The following is a 12947-nucleotide window of genomic DNA, read 5'->3' as shown; positions in this document are numbered from 1 at the left end:
ACTCGGTCATCCAGGACACGACCTCGTACACGGCTGCTCTCAAGCTCCTCAAGGACCAGTACACGCGCCCAGTGAACGAGGTGTACGCCAGGCACCTCCTGGGGAGTCGTAAACAACAACCTGGGGAATCGACCGAGGAATACCTTCAGGCACTGTCTGTGCTTGGCCGGGCCTGTGGTTGTAAGGATGTAAAGGCCGCCGTGTACACAGAGGAACTTATCCGGGACGCTTTTGTAGCGGGCCACAGGTCCAATTACACCCGACAGCGACTGTTGGAGCAGAGTGACCTCGACCTCAACAAGGCCTCTGAACTCGCACTATCATTGGACGTAGCCTACCGGGGCATGGATGCCTACTCCTCTGCACCGTGGACGCCGCGGGGAACGACAGCCCGGGACACGGTAGGACCGTCTCATAGCGCCGTGCCACCCCAGCCACATCCCAGCAACGGCCCAACTACCGCAGCAGTGTCCCAAGGCCAGAAATGCTACTTCTGTGGCCAGGCCAAACACCCCAGAGCGCGCTGCCCGGCGAAAAATGCGATCTGCTCGGGCTGCGGGAAGAAGGGACACTACGCCAGCATCTGCAAGGCCAAAGCCACCCCGAACCCCAGCAGCGCCGCGTGTGGGCCGTGCGGGCCGCCATCTTGGGCCTCCCCAGCCATGTGCGAACCACCGGAACAGCAGCCATTTTGGACGCCTCCAGCCACATGGGGATCATGGACGCTGCCATCTTGGATGCCAACCGGGACACAGCAGGCCCCCAACACCGCCTCATCTGATACCCGCAACGACACACCGACCCCTACGCTGGCCTCCGTTACGCTGGACCAAGCGAGACCGCACCAACTGGCCCGGTCCACAATGGACATTAAGGTAAATGGTCACGAAACAATCTGCCTTTTTGACTCTGGGAGCACGGAGAGCTTCATCCACCCCGACACGGTGCGGCGTTGCTCTCTCCTAGTCCTGCCTGCGCACCAGTGGATTTCTATGGCCTCCGAGTCCCAGTCGGCGGACATTGGCGGCTACTGCGTGGTGACACTCTTAGTAGACGGGACTGTGTACGATAATTTTAAACTTCTGGTCCTGCCCCACCTCTGCGCTGCCGTTCTACTGGGGTTAGATTTTCAGTGCCACCTTAAAAGTGTTACGATGGCGTACGGTGGACCCCTCCCCCCACTCAGTCCGCAGCCAGCAGCTTCCAAACTGCCCGCCGCGCACCAGGTGCAACCTCTCCACGCTCAGAGTCACCACCCCCCCCCCACTGTTTGCTAACCTCACCCCCGACTGTAAGCCCATCGCCACAAAGAGCAGGCGATACAGTGCCGGGGACAGGGTTTTCATTAAAACCAAAGTGGAGCGGCTCCTGAAGGAGGGGATTATTGAGGGCAGCACCAGCCCCTGGCGAGCCCAGGTTGTGGTCGTTAAGACCGGCGAGAAGCAGCGCCTGGTCATCGACTACAGCCAGACAATAAATCGCGACACCCTGCTGGACGCTTACCCACTCCCCCGCATAGCTGATATGGTCAACCAGATCGCGCAGTACCGCGTCTTCTCGACCATTGACCTGAAATCAGCGTACCACCAGCTCCCTATCCACCCTGAGGACCGCCAGTATACTGCCTTTGAGGCAAACGGCCGCCTCTATCACTTCCTTAGGGTTCCCTTTGGCGTCACCAACGGGGTCTCCATCTTCCAAAGGGAGATGGACCGGATGGTCGATCAAAATGCGTTGCAGGCCACTTTCCCATATCTGGACAATGTGACCATCTGCGGCCATGACTTGCAGGACCATGACGCAAACCTCGAAAAATTTCTCTGCACCGCCCAACTCCTGAACCTGACGTATAACGAGGAGAAGTGCATATTCCGCACAACCCGCCTCGCCATCCTTGGCTGTGTTGTGGAACACGGAGTCATCGGTCCCGACCCCGACCGGATGCGTCCCCTTATGGAACTCCCACTGCCTCAAGGCCCTGAAGAGGTGCCTAGGGTTTTTCTCCTATTACGCCCAGTGGGTCCCCTACTATGCGGACAAGGCCCGTCCGCTGATCAAGTCCACCTCTTTTCCCTTGACGGCAGAGGCCCGCTTAGCCTTCCACCGTATCAAGGAAGACATTGCCAAAGCCACCATGCACGCAGTGGACAAATCCAACCCCTTCCAGGTGGAAAGCGACGCGTCCGACTTTGCCCTGGCCGCTACCCTTAATCAGGCGGGGAGACCCGTGGCCTTCTTTTCACGAACCCTCCAGGGCCCGGAGACCAGACACTCCGCTATTGAGAAGGAGGCCCAGGCTATTGTGGAGGCTGTGCATCATTGGAGGCACTACCTGGCCGGAAAACGATTTACCCTGCTCACTGACCAGCGTTCAGTTGCTTTTATGTTTAACAACAAGCAGAGGGGCAAAATCAAAAACGACAAGATCTTGAGGTGGAGAATCGAACTTTCCACCTACAATTACGAGATATTGTACCGGCCCGGGAAGCTCAATGAACCCCCGGATGCTCTATCGCGTGGCACCTGCGCCAGCGCGCAGATCGATAGACTGCGGGCCCTCCACAATGACCTCTGCCACCCGGGGGTCACCAGGTTCTTCCACTTCATCAAGGCCCGCAACCTGCCTTACTCCATTGAGGAGGTCGGGACCATGACCAGGAACTGCCAAGTCTGCGCTGAGTGCAAACCGCACTTTTATAGACCAGACGGGGCTCACCTGATAAAAGCCACTCGCCCCTTCGAGTGCCTGAGCGTTGATTTTAAAGGGCTTCTCCCCTCCTCCGACCGTAATGTGTACTTCCTCAACATTATTGATGAGTACTCCCGTTTCCCGTTCGCCATCCCCTGCCCGGACATGACCAGTTCCACGGTTATTAAATGTCTGAACGACCTCTTCACCCTGTTCGGTTTCCCCAGCTATATCCATAGCGACCGGGGCTCATCGTTTATGAGCGACGAACTCCGCCAGTACCTGCTCGCTAGGGGTATTGCCACAAGCAGGACCACCAGTTACAACCCCCGGGGGGAACGGACAGGTGGAAAGAGAGAATGCAACAGTTTGGAAGGCCGCCCTGCTAGCCTTAAAGTCAAGGGGCCTTCCGACCTCCCGCTGGCAGGATGTGCTCCCCGATGCGCTCCACTCTATTCGGTCACTGCTCTGCACTGCCACTAACGCCACCCCTCATGAGAAAATGTTTGTCTTCCAAGGAAGTCCACATCGGGGACGTCGCTACCGCCATGGCTGACGTCCCCGGGGCCGGTCCTACTGAGAAGACACGTGAGGACCCATAAAACGGACCCCCTGGTTGAGAGGGTCGACCTCCTCCACGCCAACCTCCAGTACGCTTACATTGCGTACCCGGACGGGCGGGAGGACACAGTCTCTGATGCGCCATCAATTACTCAAAAGACTGAGGTAGAGCGAGTAACAATCAGGCTTTTATTAACTAAAGAATGAAGGTCTTGTCTCGAGTGGTCGACCCGTCCAGAATACTAAGGGACTGGGAGGTAGTCACTTATATATACCTGGAATAGTGGGAGGAGCCGGCCGAGGCATGTCCAGACCTGTACCTAGTGGAATACACATACAGACACAGACAGGTATGACAGTGGTTTACCACAGTCTCCATACGAGACCTCGCACCCTCGGGGGCTCCAGTAACCCACTACCCACTACCACCCCCCCCCCCACGATCCAATATCCAACCCCAGCAGACGGCACGCCTGGGCTGCTCGACACCCACGAGGACTACACGCCAGTCCCCAGCCTACGCGGGACTCGACGCCGGAAGCTTCACTACCCCTGCCGTCGCCACGTCGATCACAGCGGCAGACAAGACCTCCGGAGAGACTCCAATACACAAACTTTTAATACACTTCACCCCGCCGGACTCATTTTTAAACAAGGGGTGAATGTGGTAAACCACTGTTTGTATTCCACTGTGTACATGTCTGTACATGCCTCGGCTGACTCCTCCCACGAGTCCAGGTATAAAGGTGACTGCTCCACAGTCCCTCTGTATTCTGGACTGGTCGACCACTCGAGGCACACCTTCATTCTCTTGTTAATAAAAGCCTGTTAGTTACTCGCTTAACCTCAGTCTTTTGAGTGATTGATAGCGCATCAAGGGGTTACATAAGTCCCCAGAGAAGATTGAGGCAGTAGTCAAGGCTCCAGCACCGGAAAATGTGTCACAACTGAGGTCGTTCCTCGGGCTGGTAAACTACTACCATAAGTTCATGCCAAATTTGTCTACAATACTACACCCACTGAACACCCTACTGCAAACTGGGGTGCCATGGAAGTGGAGTGACGAATGTAGACGAGCTTTCCAGAAGAGCAAAACACTAATCACATCGAAAGACAGCCTAGTGTGGGGAGTGAAAAAGTTCAATCACTATCTGCACGGGCAGAAATTCACCTTGCTGACTGATCACCAGCCTCTTGTCTCCATTTTTAATCCGAAGAAAGGCGTTCCGGTGATGACTGCGCAACGACTACAAAGATGGTCACTTTTACTAGGGGCACACCACTGAGATTGAGTATAAGGGCATGAAACAGCATGGAAATGCTGATGGGCTATCACGCCTGCCACTGCCTACTGCGGAGGAAGCGCCAGCAGTGGATCCTGCCGAAATATTCCATTCGACTATAGTTGAATACCTACCGGTAACTAACGCTTGTATCGAAAAGGAAACCCGAAATGACCCGACACTGTCTCGGGTATATGATTTGACGGTGAAGGGATGGCCAGCACATGGCGACTCACTGTTGCCAGCATTCTCGACAAGGAGAGAACAGCTGTCAGTGTGCCGGGGGACCTTGATGTGTGGATCCCGAGTGGTAATTCCGCCCAAGTTAAGGGATAGAGTGCTCAATGAGCTTCATGAGGGTCATCTGGGAGGGGTAAAAATGAAAAGCCTAGCCAGGGCTTGTGTGGTGGCCGGGAATCGATAAACAAATCGAGGACCTGACCAAGAGCTGCTCAGGATGCCAGAAAGTCCAAAATGCACCACCACAGGCCCCTCTACACCCATGGGAGTGGCCCTCATCTCCATGGCAACGGGTGCATCTTGATTTTGCTGGTCCATTCATGGACTCAATGTTTTTAATAGCCGTGGATGCGCACTCGAAATGGCCTGAGGTCATCAAAATGCCCTCCACCACCACGGAGAAAACTATTGCAGTCCTACGGACCATTTTTGCCAGGAATGGCTTGCCAGAACAGATTTGCTCCGACAACGGACCACAGTTTGTGTCTGAAGAGTTCCGGAGGTTCTTGAAAAAGAATGGGGTAAGGCATTACACATCCGCCCCGTATCATCCAGCCACAAATGGATTGGCTGAGAGGTTCGTACAAACCTTTAAGAAGGCAATAAAGGCTATGTACAATGACAACATTCCGCTGCAGCACAAGGTGGACAATTTCCTGCTCGCCTACCGGAATGCGACACATGCAGTCACCAACCAGGCCCCAGCCATGATGTTCTTTAACCGAAGGTTAAGATCTCGCCTGGATTTGCTCAGACCAAACGTACGAAGAGATGTCGAGAGTAAGCAATTCCAGCACATCCATGAGAAGCCAACAAGGAGCTTCAATGTAGGGCAACCAGTCTTGGCCTGCGACTACCGAACAAAAAAATGGCAGCCAGGAACAATATGCACACGGCAGGGCCCACTAATGTACACAGTGGACGTTGGGGAGAGCATCGTGAGACGCTATGCTTACCAGATCCTAGAGTCACAGGAACAAGTCAACCCCATGCCTCGCTCATACGTACCTGGTGATGAACCCGACGTACAGGTCGCATCTACCCCAGAAACAGTAGCATTGGAAGCTGATGAACCAACCGACGACAGGGGGCCAGAATCGCCTCCGCACCAAGAGCAAGACACTCGGGAAAGGCGCTATCCAGAAAGGATCAGGAAGCCTCCCCAAAGACTGAATATATAAATAGACTATTTTCAGCTAATGTTGCATGTTAAAAGTGTTAATTGTAATTAGTTTGATATTTAATTGTTAAATGAGTGTTATGGTACTGTTAATCTAAAAGGGGAGGAATTGTAATGTATATACCTTTAAGGGGGGAACGATCTTTTACAGCTCATGTATGCTGCAGTACCGGCAGTGACCACACCTGTATATAGCACTGAGTAGTAATCTGTACAGATCAGTTCCACTGTGAGCCATGTTGAGTAAACACCTGTTGTACCGTTCTCCTGCAGTCTGTGTCTTATTATACATGGACACAACAAATGTGGAGTGACTATATATACAAGTAATGTACAATGTATTATTTTGCTGCTAAGGTAAAGGCTGGAAAGTCCAATTGTTGTTACGCAAATATTGAGTGAGTTCACAAAAACTACAAATCTATAATTGCCAGTAAAGGGAAGAAAACCATCTTTATAATTGTAAATAACTTGAGGAAAAGGAGGAAGGTTTTAGGGAGGCAACTGATCTGTGACCTCTCCCACTGAGAAGGACAAGAGCAGCAATATAAGAATGCTATCACTTCCAAGTTCCTCTCCAAATCACACACCATTCTGACTTGGACATATATTGTTGTTCCTTCATAGCCTGGAATCTCTTACTTAACATCACTATAGGAGCGCCATCACCACAACAACTGCAGTGGTTCAAGAAGTAGGTCAATCACCACCTACTGGAGATGGGCTGTAAATACACCTTTGCAAGCCTTGCCCACATCCTAGGAACAAATAATACAAAAAAGAACAAATAAATAGTGTTTGCATCTTCAGCACATGCTGCAAATCCACCATGGGAGGTAGAGCCAATAATAAATGATATTGGCCCCGATTTTCTGGCCGCCGTCGGGCGGCTTTTCATGCGGCCGGGGGCCGAAAATCGGCGAAAAAGTGGGTCGGGACCCCCTCCCGCCTGATTCCCCGCCCCGTCCGACTTTCAGACCACTGTTTCCACGCGCCCCGCTTTAGTCCCGGCCGCCGCTGGCGGGACTGCTTGTCGGAGCACTAATCACCAAGATCACCTTGTTAAGGAAGATTTTCCAGGGCCGTTGCGACTTTGGGGCTTTCCCCACATGAAACACGTCTGCGGGGAACCCCGCCGATGAGAGCTGGCGTGAAAACAGCTGGCTTGCTTGCTTGCAGCAGCAGGTCGCTGAGGGCTGAAGAGATTTAAATAGGCAGCATATGCAGGCTGCAGGACCTTGTTGATCAAGGCTTGGGGGAACTTTTTGAAGCCTTAGGAGCAGCTGTAGAAAGTTGGAGCCTCACACACTTCTCCAGTGTGAGCTCCTGGGAAGCCCCTCTCACCACCCTAACTCAGCGCCCCCTCAACGGAGGCATCTGCCAGAAGCATGGGAGGCCTTTGGTACCTTCCCTTCCTGGCATTAGAGGATCTCCAACAGCAGAGGTGGCAGCAGCAGAACCAGGAACAGCAGGATGAGCACCAGGAGCACCAGGCTGCTGGTCACTCACCTGAAGCTGCACAGGCCAGAAGGGGCCAGCGCTTGGAAGTGGCTTGAGAGCACCTTGCTGCGCTTTAGGGGGCCAGTGGGTACCGTTTCTGCACTGGCAGTCCTACTCAGAAGGACTTCCATGAAGATCTGGTTTCTCTGTTCAACAGATGGCCAATGCTCCTCAAGAGATGTCATTCTCTTATGAGCACTCACCATGTTTTCCGTACCCTGGCGAGTTATCTCCTGCATGGAGGTTGCCAACCTTTCCATGGTGATGCGTTCATGCGCCAATGACTCCACAAAGGCTCTGCTCCTGGTCGCTAATGACTCCTCCATTCGCTCCACACTTGCAGCGACCCTGGAGACAAAACCTGCCAGAGACTCCTGCATCTGTGCATGGAGATCCATCACCTCTTCTCTTGTGGATGGACCCAGAGGCAGAGGGTCGACATGCAGCGCAGCTGAGCTGAGCTGGCAGAGTCCTGCGCCCTCCGACGAGGACTCTCCACTGCTGTCCCTGACTCCAGAATCTGCTGAGGCTCACTTGTGAGCTGTGAAACACCAGGTGACAACACTACTCTATGTCCCGAAGGTCCCCCCGAGGTGTGAGTGCGCTTACTTCTGCTGACGCTACGCCCTCAGATGTTGGAGCTTCCTCTGAGGAGTCTGGCTGCACAGCCTCTTCCCCCTCCACAGTGAGGACAGGGGCTCTGGATGGTACTGTGGGGGAGTAAAGGAAGGAGTTAGAGATGTAATGCCAAGGTTCTTCTGGTGACTCCCAGCGAGTTGGCATCTGCTGACACCTGCATCCATGCAGCATTGGTCTCAGTGGGAGGCCTCTTCCTCCCTGACCTAGGGAAGAGGACCTCCCTGTGGGCCCTAACCCCATCCAATAATGCCTGCAGTGAAGCCTCGTCGAATTTGGAGGCAGCTCGGGGTCTGGCACTGGCCACAGCTGCTTGCAGGCTCCTCTGCCATCCTGTATGGTTCGTTTGGAAGCCTTCAGAGGATGCAGTGCTTGCTATGGACCTTGAAAGCACCACAAATGATGACATCATACTGTGGGGATTTCTGACTCGAATTGGACAATTAGCAAGGCTTCCCACATGCTGGGAATTAATTGGCCACTTGAGGGAAAATTGCGTGGAGCTGGCTGACACTTTTTTATGTGTGTCAGAAACTCCACATTCGGGGAAACCCGACCATTCCCCACACAAGCCGAAAATTGGGGCCATTGAGTCTACCACAGTTCAAAGTGTCATAACTTTGTTGCAGAAGCAAAACTATCTTTGAGAAAGAAAGCTTTTTTTCTGATCTTGGAGACTGTGTTGGCCTATAATTGTAAATAGGATGGCCCTGTTTACAGTAATGAGACATTGTGCTTTAAAGAGACACACAGCCATCCTAGCAGCATAATGTGTTGTGCTTTACATGCTCCAGTTTTCATAACACCCCATGTGCTCCAACTTACTGCGAGCAAAAGCACAGGAGGTCAAATGAAATAAGGGTTTTCGGTGCAAAGAACAAATCAACTTGTTTGCATGTAAGACAAGTTTTGTAAATTGTTAGTTAGATATTATTTTACAAATATATATTTAACCCTATAATCGGTATCGGTAAGGTTTAGAATGTTTTTAACCTTCTGTTCATCTTGCGATAAATATTGCTTCAATAAATGTTGCTGTATTACATCAATGAGCACACCACTGTCCTGTTTAGACTGCAGCATCAGAAGTTGTACTCCAGGTCCCAAAATACCCATGAGCAATGTCATGGATGACCTAGCTTTAGAAAAGTAGGGCTCCAATATACCCTGACATAAGTGCTAGGATTTGTCCGCCAGAAACCTCTGCCTCTGACCCTGCCAGAGTATTTGGGGCCTGGGGAAGGTTGCATATTTTAAATATTTCTACTGAGTGCCCACACCACTCTGGGCACATCTGGGGCATCTAGTATTATCAGGGGAGTGGGTGCAGCTTTTACAGCAGAGCCCTGCCGCTCAAATATCCTGGCATCCCCTGACCCAGCAGTCTTTTGGTTGTGGCTTATTGGCCCCCATAATGAAATAACAGCTTTTGTCTTCGGGGTCCTGGCCAACACATGGGCATGGACCCCGGGTAGCCTCTGTTTCTGCCAGTTGGGAGACTGGTAGGTCTCTCCTGTGCCCCAAAACAAGCCCCCATAGAAATTAGCAGCCAAAGCTATGACCTGGTGTATCTGGCTACTGCCCTAATTCGCAGGCCTTCTGCCACTCCTGGTTGACTTCTGCAAGAAGGGCAGTGGAAGGCCCATGGACTTTTGTGGTAGTACTGTTTATTTTTAGGTTGCTATTGGCAATTAGATGAAAATGTGCATTGCAAGAGCATTGTGTTTCTGTTAAAATATTCTTGTGCCTCGTTAGTTAAGATGTTTTGATTTTCTTGAAATCTTAACATGCAGTTTGGAAGAGCCAGATAAACTTTCAGCAAGACTTTGGTTCTGCCATTGCAAGATGACCACGGACAGGACTCAGCCATGCAAGAGGTCCTACTTTGAACAGCCACTAACGACTGTGAATATACATTACTACCTTAAAGTGTTGGAGGCCCCACTTGTGGTGAGCTAAATATTAAACCTGAATTCACTGATAGAGTAGCAAATTACTGCAGATGCTGGAAATCTGAAATAAAAACAGAAAATGTTGGAAATACTCAGCAGGTCAGGCAGCATCTGTGGCGAGAGAAACAAAGTTAACGCTTCAGATCGATGATGAAAGCTGAGTGTTTCCAGCATTTCTGTTTTTATTTCACTGATAGAGAATTCTGATGTATTTTTTTACCAATATTTACAGTGCTTCTGCTTAATTAATTTTACAAAGGTTGATTGCCTTAATGGAAAATACTGCGTAGGATCTTAGCAAGAGTAGTGCAGATTCTATCATGATTTAAACCAGAAATACGTAGATGTCAACAGGAAATAAAGTATTTAAAAATGATTATGTGCAATAGGCATGTCTCAAGCCTTTGAGAGTAGTGCTGTATTGATAATCCCTTTTTTCCAACTCTTCAGATGGAGGTTACTGTTGGACCAGAAAAAGTCTCTACTGTACATGTACAGTTAAAAATGCCTGTCGTGTTTCTTTTTACGCAAAGAGAGACCTATGAACATGACCGAATAACTGCTGAATCTGTAGCCTGGCAGCTGCTGGGAAGAGCAGGAGTTGTATTAGTGCCAAGGTAAGGTTTAACTTTAATTTTAGAAGAAGAAAAAAATAATTTTACAAAGAATAACAAAAAAGCTTATAATTTTTTTTAAACATTCAGTTTGTTTATCTACAATTTGAAGCTTAAATTAAGTTGGATATGGCTGAGTAGATCCCCACTTTACTTGGGCTAGTTTGATCTTTGTTGCGCAGTCACATTTATTCTCATCTCCAATCCATTCCATCCTTCTTAGTCAGGAGGCTGGGATGCTCCAACAGTGGGCTGCTCCACAGCTTTGAGGTGCTATTGACCATTACAGCTTTATCCTTTCTCTTGTATATGGCTTGCCTGAGAATCAAGAAACTATTTTTTAATTTCCCCAAGTATTTAACATTACAAATGAAGGTGCAATATTTAAAATTTGCAACTAAACCATCAGAATAAAAATTATTTTAAATGGGTATCCTCAACCAATTATTCAATATCTAGTGATACTAATTTGATTTACAGAATTTTGACTCTGTTCTTTTAAAATTGATTTTAGTAAGTAATACTATTTACTTTCAACTTCAACAGAACCCAGCTACAGACTAATGTGCCAGCAGATGTCACTGTAGGCTACCGACCTGCTGGAGGGGTATGACGTTTATTTTGATGATTTGAAACTTAGTTGTCTGCATCCTGCTCATCCATCCCCGCCCCCTTCCTTGCTGATCTCCATTGGCTCCCTCTAAGCTCCCTTCACCCCACAAAGCACCAATTTTCTTGATTACATCTCCCTCTGGCCTCACTCCACCCAACCTCGGCAACCTCACCACGCCTCTGACTCTGGCCTCCTTTATGCCCTGCCCCTCCATCGACAATCAATCAGTGCTACAGCTTTCAACCAACTAGGTCTTATTCTTTGAACCTATTCAACTTGATTCTTCCTTCCCCACCTTTAAAACTCTCCTTTCAATTGTGCATTTGGTCAACTTTACTAATCATCTACTGCTTGATCCCCACACTCTTATTTGAAGTGCCTTTGGAGGTTTAATTATGTCAAAAATGTTATGGAAAGCAAGTTGTTATTGATTTTACTTTGCGTAATTGAACACATTCTGCCTTATTATTTATGTGGACTTCCAGAAGGCATTTGTTATAGTCCCTTGTAAGGGACTGTTAGGTAAAGTTGAAGCTCATGGAATTGAAGGCAAGTTATTGACCTGGTTAGGAAATTGGCTGAGAGGCAGGAGACAGAAAGTAGGGATAATGGACAGGTACTCTAATTGGCAGGATGTGATTAGTGGTATCCCACAGGGATCTGCTTTGGGGCCTCAACTATTCACCATATTTATTAATGACTTAGATGATGGGATGGAGAGCCACATATCCAAGTTTTCTGATGACACAAAGATAGGCGGCATTGTAAGCAGTGTAGATAGAAGCATAAAATTACAAAGCAATATTAATAGATTAAATGAATGGGCAAATCTGTGGCAAATGGATTTCAATGTAGGCAAGTGTGAAGTCATCCACTTTGGATCTAAAAAGGATAGAACAGAGCACTTTCCAAATGGTTAAAAGCTAAAAACAGTGGAGGTCCAAAGAGACTTAGGAGTCCATGTACATAGCTCATTAAAATGTCATAGACAGGGACTGAAAATAATCAAAAAGCCTAAAGACTAGAATACAAGAGGGTAGAAGTCATGCTGCAGCTATACAAAGCGCTGGTTAGACCACACCCAGAGTACTGTGTTCAGTTCTGGGCACCACACCTTAGGAAGGATATATTGGCCTTGGAGGAAATGCAGCGTAGATTTACCAGAATGATACCTGGACTCCAAGGGTTAAATTATGAGGAGAGATTACATAAACTCTGGTTGTATTCCCTGGAATTTATAAGATTAAGGGGTGATTTTGATCAAAGTTATTAAGGGGAACTGATAGGGTAGATAGAGAGAAACTATTCCGCTGGTTGGTGAGTCTAGGACTAGGGGACATAGCCTAAAAATTAGACCCAGGATTTTCAGGAGTGAAGCCAGGAAACACTTCTACACACAAAGGGTGGTAGAAGTCTGGAACGCTCTTCCGCAAACAGAAATTGATGCTAGGCCAATTGCTAACTTTAAATCTGAGATTGATAGATTTCTCTGATAACCAAAGGTATTAAGGGATATGGGACAAAGGCAGATATATGGAGTTAAGTCGCAGATCAGCCATGATCTCATTGAATGGCGGAACAGGCTCGAGGGGCTGAATGGCCTACTCCTGTCCCTAAATTGAATCTTTAATTCTTCCGTTTAGAGAAAAGTTGCGAAATTGTTTTAAGCCTGTTTTCGG

General features: G+C 49.2%; 1 protein-coding gene across 3 annotated transcripts in view; it reads left to right on the top strand.

The window, feature by feature from the left end:
- The window catches only part of txndc16 (thioredoxin domain containing 16), a 242333-nt gene that overhangs the window by 28094 nt on the left and 201292 nt on the right, over positions 1–12947 (top strand). For all 3 annotated transcript variants that reach the window (XM_086003184.1, XM_086003182.1, XM_086003183.1), the window contains exons 8-10: positions 9883–10039; positions 10492–10658; positions 11202–11262. In XM_086003184.1, coding sequence (XP_085859310.1) covers positions 9883–10039; positions 10492–10658; positions 11202–11262 — 385 coding nt within the window. The remainder of the gene's footprint in view (positions 1–9882; positions 10040–10491; positions 10659–11201; positions 11263–12947) is intronic.

Source organism: Somniosus microcephalus, chromosome 12 (assembly GCF_052327205.1).
Source record: "Somniosus microcephalus isolate GS21.2 chromosome 12, FLI_Smic_1.0, whole genome shotgun sequence".
NCBI lineage: Eukaryota > Metazoa > Chordata > Chondrichthyes > Squaliformes > Somniosidae > Somniosus > Somniosus microcephalus.
Note: the sequence above shows the minus strand (reverse complement) of the source record. Positions and strands in the feature narration are given on the sequence as shown.